At 45.7% G+C, this 12,577-nt stretch overlaps 1 protein-coding gene across 2 annotated transcripts in view; it reads left to right on the plus strand.

The window, feature by feature from the left end:
• Apba1 (amyloid beta precursor protein binding family A member 1) overlaps window positions 1-12,577 on the plus strand; it is a 204,638-nt gene that overhangs the window by 187,583 nt on the left and 4,478 nt on the right. For both annotated transcript variants that reach the window (XM_027940135.2, XM_071600583.1), the window contains exons 10-12: window positions 1,023-1,235; window positions 10,240-10,359; window positions 12,249-12,389. In XM_027940135.2, the coding sequence (XP_027795936.2) occupies window positions 1,023-1,235; window positions 10,240-10,359; window positions 12,249-12,389 (474 nt within the window). The remainder of the gene's footprint in view (window positions 1-1,022; window positions 1,236-10,239; window positions 10,360-12,248; window positions 12,390-12,577) is intronic.

A 12,577-nucleotide genomic window follows, 5' to 3' on the forward strand; every position in this document is an offset into this window, starting at 1 on the left:
GGTCACCCCATCATGGGGATGGAATGTCTCCCTTCTGGCCAAGGGCAGTTCTCAGGGAAAGGGCCAACTGTGAGCGTCAGCAGTAGTGGGGAGGGTGCCGGCTTAGAGAAGACCTCTCCAGACCCTAATAAACACACCCACACTCTGCAGGCTGCTTTCAAGAAGCGCCTCACTTTTTCTCAGCATCTCTGAAAACCTCCCCATCCTGCAGGTGTGCAGCTCTAACTCCTGCCTGCTCTGCGGCCACAGAGGTCAGGAGAACATTATGCCTGCCCAGGACATGCTCTTCTGTGTGCACTCCTGAGCTTGCAACTATGACGACTCCCACATCAGTTTTTCCTTTTTCTTTAACTTTCTCCTTGCAGAGAAGTTTTTCTGAATATTTATTTTTAACTCAGGAATCTTAAATGTTGGAGAGAACTTATGACATATTGTGGAATGGGATAACCTGTGCTTAGAATTCAAAAGCCATTTCTAGAAGCCATAATAGGCCACCAAAGCTCCTACTGACCAACTTTCCTCCCCTGCCAGTAGAGACAACATTGAAAAAAATGTTGGACAGGCCAAGTGTGTCGGTGCACGCCTATAACCCAGGCAACTCAGGAGGCTGAGGCAGGAGGATTCCAAATTAGCCTAGACAATTTAACAAGACCCTGTATCAAAATAAAATAAAAAGGGCTAGGGATGCAGTCAGTGGTACAGCATCCCTGGGTTCAATACCCAGTATCAGGAGGAAAAAAAAAAATCTAGTGCCCTGTGGTTGTGTGCTGAGATCAGATTGCTAATATGGAACAAGTATGAATTACAAAAAAACAGCACTGGCCTATGTGAAATTGTTTCTTAAGGACTCTGGATGTGATGAGATGCAGAGAAGACAGGAGCTCACCTGGGCTGAGGTCATGAGGGAGTGTGGGTGTGTTTATTAGGGTCTGTCTTTAGGCAAGAAGTGGAGTGGCTTTCACTTCTACCACTACCTCCCATGGTTAATGATTCAGGATTTCTCTGTGTTTTTCTCCTGTCAGGTTTTCATAGAGAAGCAGAAAGGAGAAATCCTAGGAGTTGTGATTGTGGAGTCTGGCTGGGGATCCATCCTACCAACCGTGATCATAGCCAACATGATGCATGGAGGCCCCGCAGAGAAGTCGGGGAAGCTGAACATTGGGGACCAGATTATGTCCATTAATGGCACCAGCCTGGTGGGCCTGCCTCTGTCCACCTGCCAGAGCATTATCAAGGTACCCAGACCTGGGAAAACATCTTTTCTGTTAATCAACCCAAAATGACATGAAGTGTAACTGCTGTCTAAACATTAACATTTACAAATGTATTCTAAGTGTCAGGCACCAAGGAAGGCACATACAAAAAAGGCTTGTGCTCCGGGCTGGGGCTGGGGCTCAGCAGTAGTGCACTTGCCAGGCCTGTGCGAGGCACTGGGTTTGATTCTCTGCACTACATATAAATAAAAATAAAAGGTCTAAAAACAAAATTATATATATAAAATATGCTTGTTCTCAGGCATCTCATTATTTAGTATTTATAAGCTCCTCCTATTTACAAGTCATTTTTAGATCAGGGATAGTATATTTGGCTCACTAACAGCCACTGCAGGCATCACTAATCAATCACAACCCTCTCTCAGTATGCCTAGACTCAGCCTCAGCAGCCTCAGCTCAATAATCCAGACAGTCCCTTAGAGTGAAGTCAGATGTACTTGAGATGATTTACCAACTCTGTTAAGAATTATGGGAATGATAAACCAGGCATGGTGGCACACACCTACAGTCCCAGAGCCACTTGGGAGGCTGTGGTGGGAGGATCTTAAGTTCAAGACTAGCCTGTGTAACTTAGCAATACACTGTCTCATAATAAAAAATAAAATAAAAATAAAAAAATAAATAAAAACAGAAAGGGCTAGAGATTAAGCTTAGTGGTAGAGCACCCCCAGGTTCAACCCCCATTGCCACAGAAAGAAAAAAGAAGACCCTAGAAATGCTTCAAACCTGAAGCCACTGACACAGGCAAGTGTCTTTCCCAGAGCCTAATGGCTAATTGCCGTAAGGAGGAAACTGTTATAGTCCATGGAGTCCTCTTCATACATGAACATAATGACTTCTCATTCAACCTGAACTTATACCGTTACATAAAGCTAAGAAGAGCTACTTAAGTGAAAATTAAATGTGAATACTTAAGGAAAAGAAATTAGATTTTCTTCTGAACAATGAAGCATCCATGTGTAGTCTTCAACACTGATACTTGCTGATCGCATGGCCAGCATGACAGGAAGTATTCCTCCTATGAACCCCAAATAGTTCTGTACCATTAGCTAGAACATAGCTCTAGGGGATGAATTAATGCAGTCATTACAATCGTCCTTCTGAGCATAAAAACAGAACACAAAAGCCAACATCCTCATCTAAGAGGGTGGGGGTGCGAGTAGAGGGTGCAGTTGAGTGTTTACCACCAGGGTCAGTGCTTTTGTGCTTTTGCTTTTTTTTTTTTTTTTTTTTTTTGTAGAGGAGCACAATACCTTTATACATCACGTTTATTTTATTTATTTATTTATTTAAAATATTTCTTTTTTAGTTGTAGTTGGGCACAATACCTTTATTTTATTTATTTATTTTTATGTGGTGCTGAGGATCGAACCCAGCGCCTCACATGTGCTAGGCGAGCACTCTACCACTGAGCCACAACCCCTGCCCTATATTTATTTATTTTGATGTGGTGCTGATGATGGAACTCAGTATCTCACGCGTGCTAGGTAAATGCTTTACAACTGAGCCACAACGCAGCCCCAGTGCTACTTTGCTACTTTTAATGAATAAATTCTGCCTCTTCTTTAATGTATAGCCCTGTATCCTTTAATCATAGGGATAAATTCTGAAAAATGCATCATTAGGCAATTTTGTCATTTTGCAAACATCATAGAATACCTACACAAACCCAGGTCAGTCGCTAGATGTAACCTTTTTTTAACCTTTATTTTATTTATTTATTTTTTAATTTTTTTTTGTAATTATGGATGGACAGAATGCCTTTATTTTATTTATTTTTACGTGGTACTGAGGATCAAACCCAATGCTTCACACATGCTAGGCAAGCACTCTGCCACTGACCTACAGCCCCAATCTCTAGATCTGGCCTCTTGATGCAAACAAGAGCTGTGGTAATCACCAACTCTGAGGCCGCTATTGGCATCACATACCATACTGTTTTACAATAAACCTTGTTTTTTTTAAGTAAGTATACTCCAGTGACAAAAGTATAGCATAGTAAATGCATGAACCAGTACTGCAGTCATTGATCAGGCATTATTACTGTACATAAGTGTGTGCTGTATTTGTACATGACTGGCCCTGATGTAGGCGTGTTTACACCAGCATCTCCAAACACATCAGGAATGAGTTGTGCTACAACCTTAGGACAGACACCATATCATTAGGCAACAGGAATTTTTCATCTCCTTTATAATCTTTTGGGGCTATCATGATATACGCAGTCTGTGATTGACTAAAACATCATTATGTGGCACATGACTAGACATTAAAGATTAAGATTAGAGACTCTTCTCTGAACATGAATATTCAGACATGTTTCATTGGGCCTCTAGTAGGTGCTGAGCTGAGCAATGAAGATACTAGATGACAATATGTATGTGGAGGATAATTTCAGTGATCCTAGCAACATAGAGGTAAAAGATTTGCCAGCATTTAGAGGAGGGAAAATTTTATACAACAATATTTAAATTCACTTTGAGGGAGTAAAACCTAAGTTGTTAGCAAAAGGGAACCGTGACCTTTGGAAGTCCCTGTTTCCAAAGTGGGCTAGAGTCAGGGGGTGAGGCATGAGTCTGGCCTGTGAGAACTGATCTGGTGTTACCATGGTAACATGGAAAAGCAGCAGGTGGCCAGGGTTAGGAAGGCAGCATCAATCCACATTGATATCTCCCTCTTCCCCATGAATAAGTTTCTTATTAAACACCTTGTTTGCATGTACAAGAATCACAAGGGACTATGAGACCCAAAGACACCACAGACAAAATCTCCACCTGGGGACTTGGTCTAGCAGGGAGAAATGACAGGACTGAAGGCCCCAGTGATCAAGTGTTGTGTGCTGTTGTTGTAAAGAGTGTGCATGGATTAATGCACTGAACTCTCACAACAGCCTTCTGTGGGGCAGGTACGTTTGTTTAACCCATTGGACAAGTTAGGAAACTGAGGCACAGAAAGGTGACCACATGGTCATTATGGAACATGGTCACTTAGCCACTGGATAGCCTCTTTCCAGTAGTTTGTTCAAGTGCTAGATCCAAGACCCTCAGCCAAGGATGATGTTGCACACCCCAGAAGGCCTGGAGACAGTCTCAGTTGTCATAAGGGGGAGGAAGGTGCTACAGGCATCCAGTCGGTAGAGACTAGAGATGCTGCCAAACACTGAAATTCTCAGGACAATCCCGCAGGGGACTAGGTTGTGGCTCAGTGGTAGAGTGCTTCCCTAGCATGTGTGTGGCACTGGGTTCGATCCCCAGCACTGCGTAAAAATAAACAAATAAAATAAAGGTGTTGTGTCCATCTACAATTTAAAAATTTTTTTTTAAATGAAGAAAAAAAGAATAACTTTATGTCTGGAAAGGTTTAAGGAGGGGCAAGAAGAAAGGGATATTCTAGACTACATATGTCCCATGAAGTGCATTTGTTGAAGCCCTAATCTCCATGTTATGGCCTTAGAAGGTATGCCCTTTAGGAGGTAACTAGGTCATAAGGGTAGAACCCTTGAGAAAGGGATCTTTAAAAAGGGATCATTTTCCTTATGAAAAGGGCCCCAGAGAGCTTTCTTTATCCAGTTGAGGATATGAGGAGAATCAGCAACAGGCAGAGGGCCCTCTTAGGACCGCCCACAAGGATGATGGCTGACACCTGGTTCACGTGAGTCATCTGAGACCCTGAAGGCACAGACACTTGCCCAGGGCCCACCAAATGGCCAGTGAGTCCTAACCCTCCCTGCCAGTCTCCAAAGGACACAGACTGTATGAGGGGCTTGTGAGACTTGGCACCTCTGCTGCCACCTGGAGACTCCGCTTCTGTCATACAGATCCCTGCCGCAAGGTGAAAGGGAAGCTTCTGGGAATACAGCTACCCAAGCAGCTTCCTGGGGGGAGGGTTTGTTTGAGTAGCTGAACTTAAATGTCTGTAAGTGGAGTCTCCATGGATTCAGAAAATTAAAAGACCATGCAACGATGAAAGAGATGTAGCTGCTGGAGATGGAGAGTAAGAAAACTGCTGCCTTGTGGCTCTGCTCAGCAAAGAAGCACTGGGCAGGAAGCCCCAGTTAGACTCCACGGAGCTTGCACAGTGCCCCAGAACACACAACCTTGTTGAATGGGAAAATGAGATGGCCCATCTGTGGCCTCGCCCGGCTGGGGGGAAATGCTAATCACTGATAACAGCTAGAATTGCCAGTACCACACAGACTGACTTCAAGTGGGTTTATTACTATTTTATTAGTTCCCTAGACAGCACCCGCTTCTTGCCTGCACCTTGACAGCTGAAGGCACTGCCCTCACCACCCTTCATTGCCACTGCAGGGCACTATCTGGGCTTTTGGTGCTTGGTGATCCCATTTCAGTAGGTCTCGGTGCCCTCTGCAGCTGCAACTCTAGTGCTTCTCAAACTAATGTGGGTCGCACAGCAAGCTGGTTAAAATGCAAGTTTTGATTTGGTAGGTCTCAAGTGGGGTTCTGCCTTTTTCACAAGCTCCCAGGGATGGTCATATCGCCTACCTTCAGACCACACTTTGAGGAAGAGGAGTTTAAAGCAGTGTGTTGACCTCCTCTGCCCCCAGACACAGAAAGAATAGATTTCTAGAGTGGAGTTACAGATATCAAACTATCTGTTTTCCTGGCTCTTATTTCTCTGTTATAATTCATTCCTGAAGCATAATTATTGGTAGGTGAAGCAGGCTAGCATCTTCTCTGCTCATGCTATTGCCCTCTGGATTTTTGTTCTTTTTGAAACTAGAGCACCGTTTCCCTTTCCTTCTATAGGATCATGGTTCTGCTCTCCTGTTGCTATAGAAACCATTCTGGCTTCTCTTTCCTCCCCTCCTCCCTGCCCTTCCTCTCCCACCCTATTTCTTAATTTACTGCACCATTCCACTGTTGTCATGGGGATGAAATGACCGTTTATTTAATTGGCACCTCCAATAAAATGGCAGCTCAGAAATCTAAGTTAATGGGACCCAACTTGAAACATTGATTAGGAATAGCAGAGCAAAGGCATGGTCTGGTTATTTCAAATTGCCATTTCTCTAAGCCTCATCTTGCAGCACATTTTCCCCAATCTTGAAATTCTTTCACTGAGGGACTGAGCAGGCATCTTAAATCAATTCACATAAAAGGAAAGAACTTACCAGAGGAATGTGAATTTTTTTTTTGTAACATTAAGAAAATAGGATCACTCTCCTGCTTTTCAGTATGTTCTGTTGTTTTCTGTATCACACAAGCACACCTAAATAATTCCAGTGGTTAATATTTAATCCCAGTTTATTTATTTAATCCTCATTAATCCCAGTGTAAACATTTAAGGCCGATGCTTATCTGAGGTTATGATTCTAATAGGCTCCCGTCTTAGCCTTCTTACCTCTCGTTTCTTGCCCCTTTCCTGATCTCCAGGAGGCCCAGAGATGGCTTATTCTACCCAGGACCTAACACATTTCTTGGCACATAAAAAAAAATTATGGGCCACTTTCTAAGTCAGTGGTCAGTGAGATACATGCATGAATGACATTAAGCCGCCCTTCACCATACCCGGCCCCAAAGAAGAAAAGACCTAATTCCCTGAAGAAGAAACCTAATTTTAATGTGAGAGAATAGATTGTTTTTAATTATAAGGGTTGAGATTTTTTGTTGCAGCCTGGGGCATTTAGAAAACCACACAGGAAAAGGGGTGAAGGCATAGAAACTGAAAGTGGCAGAACCTTCTGTGAGCTTCACCATTTGTTGGGAAAATTAGGAAACTGAGGCAGCAGAAAGATAGAGCACCGCACCCAAGATCCCGCTGTTGGTGGCAGAGCACAGCTGGAACCCAGGTCTGACACCACCACAGTCCTCCTCACCTGGCCCACCCATCCAATAGGAGCAAACAGACAACTTCCATGCCCCTCATGGATGTGGATGATGGGACTGTTGTCTTGCAGAAAACCCGGATCCTTTGCAGTCTTTTCCACCTGAGAAAACCACTCTTGGCTTATTCCATTGCTCCACTTTGAAAACACCATTTTCTTAACCAGTGTATTTCCCTAAAATGTTTCCAAACCCCCAGCACACACTGATGACAGCAGCATGCATATGAACACCAAGTCACATGGTACAGGGACACCACAAGCTGAAGGGCACTCATTGGAAGGCTCATGTCCCCCTGGATACAGCAATTCAGAGCACTGAGGGAACAGAAGCTGAAGATGAGGAAACAGAGTCCCATTCATACATTGAGGGAACCATCTTGGTGTCACTTAAAAGGCACAGGAAATCCAGGGGAAGGACTACGAGGACCATGAGCCCAGAATAACTTGGAAAGTGACCTAAAAATACAGCCCTAATTCAAGACTGGAATAAGATTTGAGGGCATAGGGTTTTTTCCTTCTTTTGCTATCCTTGGCTACATGGTTGAGCAAGGTTTAATCATGAAGGACACTCTCCAGTTTTATATGTAGGAGAAAGTACTTTGGGTTCTGAAAGCAGACCTGGGTTAAAGTTGGCTGTGTGTGAACTTGGGTGAGTCACTTAGTATCTCTGAGCCTCAAGTTCCTCTTCTATAAAACTGAGATAGCTGCCAGACAGAAAGGGAGATTAAATAAGGCAATTCCTGTGACTCTCCAGGTATTTCTGGGCAAGAACCAGTGCTCAGTGACAGGTGGTTGGTATTGATATGGCTCATCTGCTTCCACTACTGGGCTGGGGTTTGGTGCAGCAGGATCCAAGGGGTGCTCACACCTGGTTCAACACCAGAGATGGCTACCCAGGGACCAGGCTGAACAGACATCCACCTTTCCCCAACCTTGCTAGTACCTGCTTCTATGGAGCATATAGACCTCGGGTATGAGGCCTAAATTGACATCTTTGGGTCTAATCACCTCTTTAAGAAATTAAGTCTCGTGGGCACAATTGAGGCCAGTGTTTGCCATGGTCTACACCAGTTCTTAAGATTAAATGTATACTTTGGGGTGAACAGAAAACACTGCTGTAGTTGGAGGCCCTGCTGTCCCCCCACCTCCAATCTTCCAGAGCAGAGGTATGGGAGGTCTTGTTAATGCAAAGTCTGATTCAGTAGGTCTGGAGTGGAGCCCCAAATCCTAACACATGGCCAAGTGTCACTGATGCTGTTAGCATGGGCCTGGAGATCCACTGGTTATATCCTTGTCAGTCAGATATAGAAAGCCAGATGACCAGTGGCACAAGATCCCCTAACTACCCACTGACCTAAAGCAAAACATGTGTGGCTCTCTTCTGGTATAGGAGTAGCAAGTCACACCCTTGCCACCATTCTGCCTGGGCTGAAGTTCTCCTAACCCCACTTTCACCTCCTGGCTGGAAGGTGTTTGTGAGGTAGGTAGAGGCCCGAGCAGGGATCTGCAGTTCTGTTCCTGACCTCATGGAGCCCTTGGAGTAGCCCTTCGTGTCCATGTATCCATTCTCATCTACAAAATATGAATATGAGCTTTGACCTCCCACAGAAAAATTTTTGTAGCAGCCATGAAATTTGCATATTTCCATTTACAGGATACAAGGCAAATGGTCCCTGTCTATAGAAATTTCATGGATTATGTCATCCTTCTCCCCAGACTGATCCTTGCACCTCACCTGTGGAGTGAACAAGCTGGTCCCCTTGTGAACTGATGGGGAACTGTCTCTAATGGGCACCATGGGCATGGGTAAAGCCCGCCTTGTCCCTGAATCCCTAGCTCTGCCTGGTGCAGAGGTTCCCACCCACCCCAAGTACTGCCTGTTAGGAGCCACTTCTCCCCTTCAACCCTGGCCCTTTGGAGAAGAGGGACTGTGGCTGACCTTGAGTGGCTTCCTAATCAACTCAAGCTGGGGTCAGGTCCAGCAGGAGCTTCCCACTCCCAGCTCAGACCTCCCCTACCTCTGCTCTGAAGCTTGGGGGTGGGGGAACAGCAGGGCCTCCAACCACAACAGTGTTTTCTGTTTACCCCAAAGTGCAAAAAATTTTCTCTGTGCCCTAGAACTTAAAACATACTGGGGAGCTCCTGCTTTGGGCCACCCTATCTATGCACACGTGAGCAAGCAGGAGTTGGGTGAGGCAGGTTTAAACCAGGCAGAGCTGAAAGGTGGGCATAATTTTAGGGTTGATTATATCTGCCTGGCACCTTTCTCTTGGATGAAGCTGACAAGTGGGTGGTTGGGCCTGAGGGAGGCACGTGGAGCTCTGTGCTGGTGGTCTAAAGCAGATGCTCCTGCAGAGAGGAGAGTGCCTGTCACAGCTCTGAGTGTGACAGAGTCTAGCCTGAGCTCACCTTAAACCACAGTGGGGTGGAGGAAGCTCCACTCAGATTGAGACCCTTTTCCTTTTCCTCCTCAAAGACTAGCTTTCCTTCCACGTTCCATTCTAACAGAGGAAGGGCTGTGTGGTCTAGGGTCATGAAACCCTGACCTTTGTGTCTTTCCTCCTCTCATCTCCCTCAGCACCCACCCTAAAGCCCTCCCCAGGAGATGGAGACCAATGGCAGCCCCAATTGCTGTGGGAATGTCCATAAACCATAAAAATCTCCAACAGCTGAGAGGATGGGGAAAGGAGAGAAAACAGTCCCCATGCACCTGCTATGAATGAGACGTCCTTTGTTAGGAGTCACTGCTCGAGCTTGGGACTCCATTTCCCACTCCTCTCTCTCCTGACCAGACAGAGGGTGCATCCTTCATCTTTCAAGCCAGAAAGCCCATGTAACATTTTTTCTCATAGTTGCACTTCCATCGGGTCCTTGAACACAGTCCATTTCCCAAAATGAAGATTCTGCCCACTTGACTCTGATCTCTGCCTGGGTTGAAAGAGCTCCATTTGAGCCCTACTGTTTCCTCCCCTGGGGTGATAAGGCCTCCAGAGCACAGGACTGGAGCACACACTCCCAGGCGTCCTAGAACGGCTTCGACCTTGGATGCTGTTTGCTCTTATTTGTTCTGCCTGCCTCAGGGGTCACCATATCCACTGTATACTATTCTTGTTTAAGGGCTTAAAGAATCAGTCCCGAGTCAAGCTGAATATCGTGAGGTGCCCTCCAGTGACCACGGTATTAATCAGAAGACCAGACCTTCGCTACCAGCTGGGTTTCAGCGTCCAGAACGGAATTGTAAGTGCAACTCGCTTCACACACTTTTCCAAATGTTGACAAAAACATAGCCATGTTCTGTTTTTGTTTCTTGTTTTATTTTTTCCCCCCAGCTAGTCCATTCCCCAAAAGCATCCCTAAGGGAAGGAGATAAATGGATAAAGACCCACTCAGCTCCTTCTTTGGGTAGATTTCCTTTGAGCAGAGAATTCTGTGCCATTCTACGTGGGAAGAGACAGGCCCTGGAGCAGAGTTTGGCAAAGAGGCCCTCCAGCTGCTCCCCTGGTAGATGGGATGTCCCCGCCAAGGGCTGCCTCCTCTCTGGGATTGCAGCTATCTTCCTGGCTGTACTCAGTGCCCCTGCTGAACTGCCACACTCCCAAGGACAGGGCAGAGAGAGCTGCTCACTCAGCTTCAAGCTCCCCAGGGGTCCAGGGTGCACCCCAGGCCAAAATCCCTGCCCAGGGCTGTTGTGCAGGATTGATCTGTGCTTAGCCCAGTCACCGTTTTAGCCTGAATTAGCTTCAGGAATGGAGTATTTTTAATCACTTGACTGTCTGCCTTAAATAGTACTTCCTTATGTTTTCTTTTTTTATTGTGGTAAAATATATATGATCAAAAATTTACAGCTAACAATTTAAGTGGCAGTAAATACATTCACAGTGTTTTACAGCCGTTGCCAACTAGCTGTATCCCTTCCTTCATCCCAAACAAACTGTCCTCAATAATACTCCTTTATGCCCTGGTTTGCCTTGTTCTGTATTCACAGTAACTCCGGGCTGTGGTGGCAATGGTCTCCATCTGTAACCTTGCCTTCATGGGTTTTGGATGGAACTGCCCTCTCTTTGGATTTATCTTTCTCAACATAAGGACCCTGTTCTTTTTACACGCTTCCCTTAACTTTCAATTAAGAGTCCTTCAGTAATTAAAATTTCATTCCAAGTATGTTGTAAGGTTTAGAAATAGCCTTGAAATTCCCAATTGGAGTTGAAATTTCCAGCCCTGTTTCCTGTGGTCTCTGTATCTCAGTAGCCTGGCTTGCCTGTTAGAGGAACCAGGGTTACTCCTCAGAGGTTTGGTCTGATGTCATCCCTTTACCTGTTTATGCTTGTTTGCTTTGTTCATATTTGAGTAATGTTAAAAGCTGGCACTGGGGATGTAGCTTAGGGGTACAGCATTTGTGTAGCATGTGCAAGACCCCAGGGTTGAATTTCCCAGCACCACAAAAAAAGAAAGGTTGCTCAGATATTAACAATGGGTTGCTTAGTGTGAGAGGGAGGGAGGGACAGCTACACCCTGTAGCTCTAGAAACCTCATTTGCCAGCAGCCAGGAGCCTCTATCCACTGCCTGGTTGCACAATACCAAGTTTGAACATGGTTGCAGAGCTGGGAAAGCAGAAAGGTGACTCCCCACTACAACTGGCCATACTTTGGAATACAAAGTGGAGTGGCTCATGCAGTTGACCCTATAAAACAGGCTGCTAACTTTAAACAGTTCCATGTTTGAGCCCACTTGTGACTCTGGAAATGCTAACCTGTGCTACACAGGCTGACAGTCTGAAACACTAGCACCCAGGTGACAGGCCCAGGCAGCTCTTGTCACCTAGGCCCAGAGGATTAACTTTTTCCCAATCAATCCCACCAAATATGCTTGGAAGACTTAATTCTTAGATTCAGCTTGTCGTGAAATCCAGCAAACTACATGAACAAGGTGGCCATGTCAACCTACAGAACCTATTTCCTGTGAAAATATTCTAAGAGATTTAAATACCCTCAGCCTAGCTACATCTGCTTCTTAGAGATGTGCATGCTGGGGGATAAGGGTCCCAGGGAAGAGAGTCTTTTGACCCCATGGAGATCTGAGACATGATGCTGCCCACAAGGAGTAACCTGGTGTTTGGCTCTGGTAGATCTGCAGCCTCATGCGAGGGGGAATAGCTGAGAGGGGAGGCGTCCGCGTGGGACATCGGATCATTGAAATCAACGGACAGAGCGTTGTGGCCACCCCGCACGAGAAGATAGTCCACATCCTCTCCAATGCTGTTGGGGAGGTAGGAGGGAGGCTCGGGCTGGGGAAGGGGCTGAGGGAGCCATCTGGTACCCCTTGCATCCTGCTGACCCTGATCCCCATAGTCCTTCCAGGGACCTTCCTATGTGTCCCTTCCCCTCAATACCTGGAACCATCTTAGACCTAAAGTTGAACCCATTGTCGAAGAGGTTGTCTGAGGGCTCCCCCACA

Source organism: Marmota flaviventris, chromosome 13, assembly GCF_047511675.1.
Source record: "Marmota flaviventris isolate mMarFla1 chromosome 13, mMarFla1.hap1, whole genome shotgun sequence".
Lineage (NCBI taxonomy): Eukaryota > Metazoa > Chordata > Mammalia > Rodentia > Sciuridae > Marmota > Marmota flaviventris.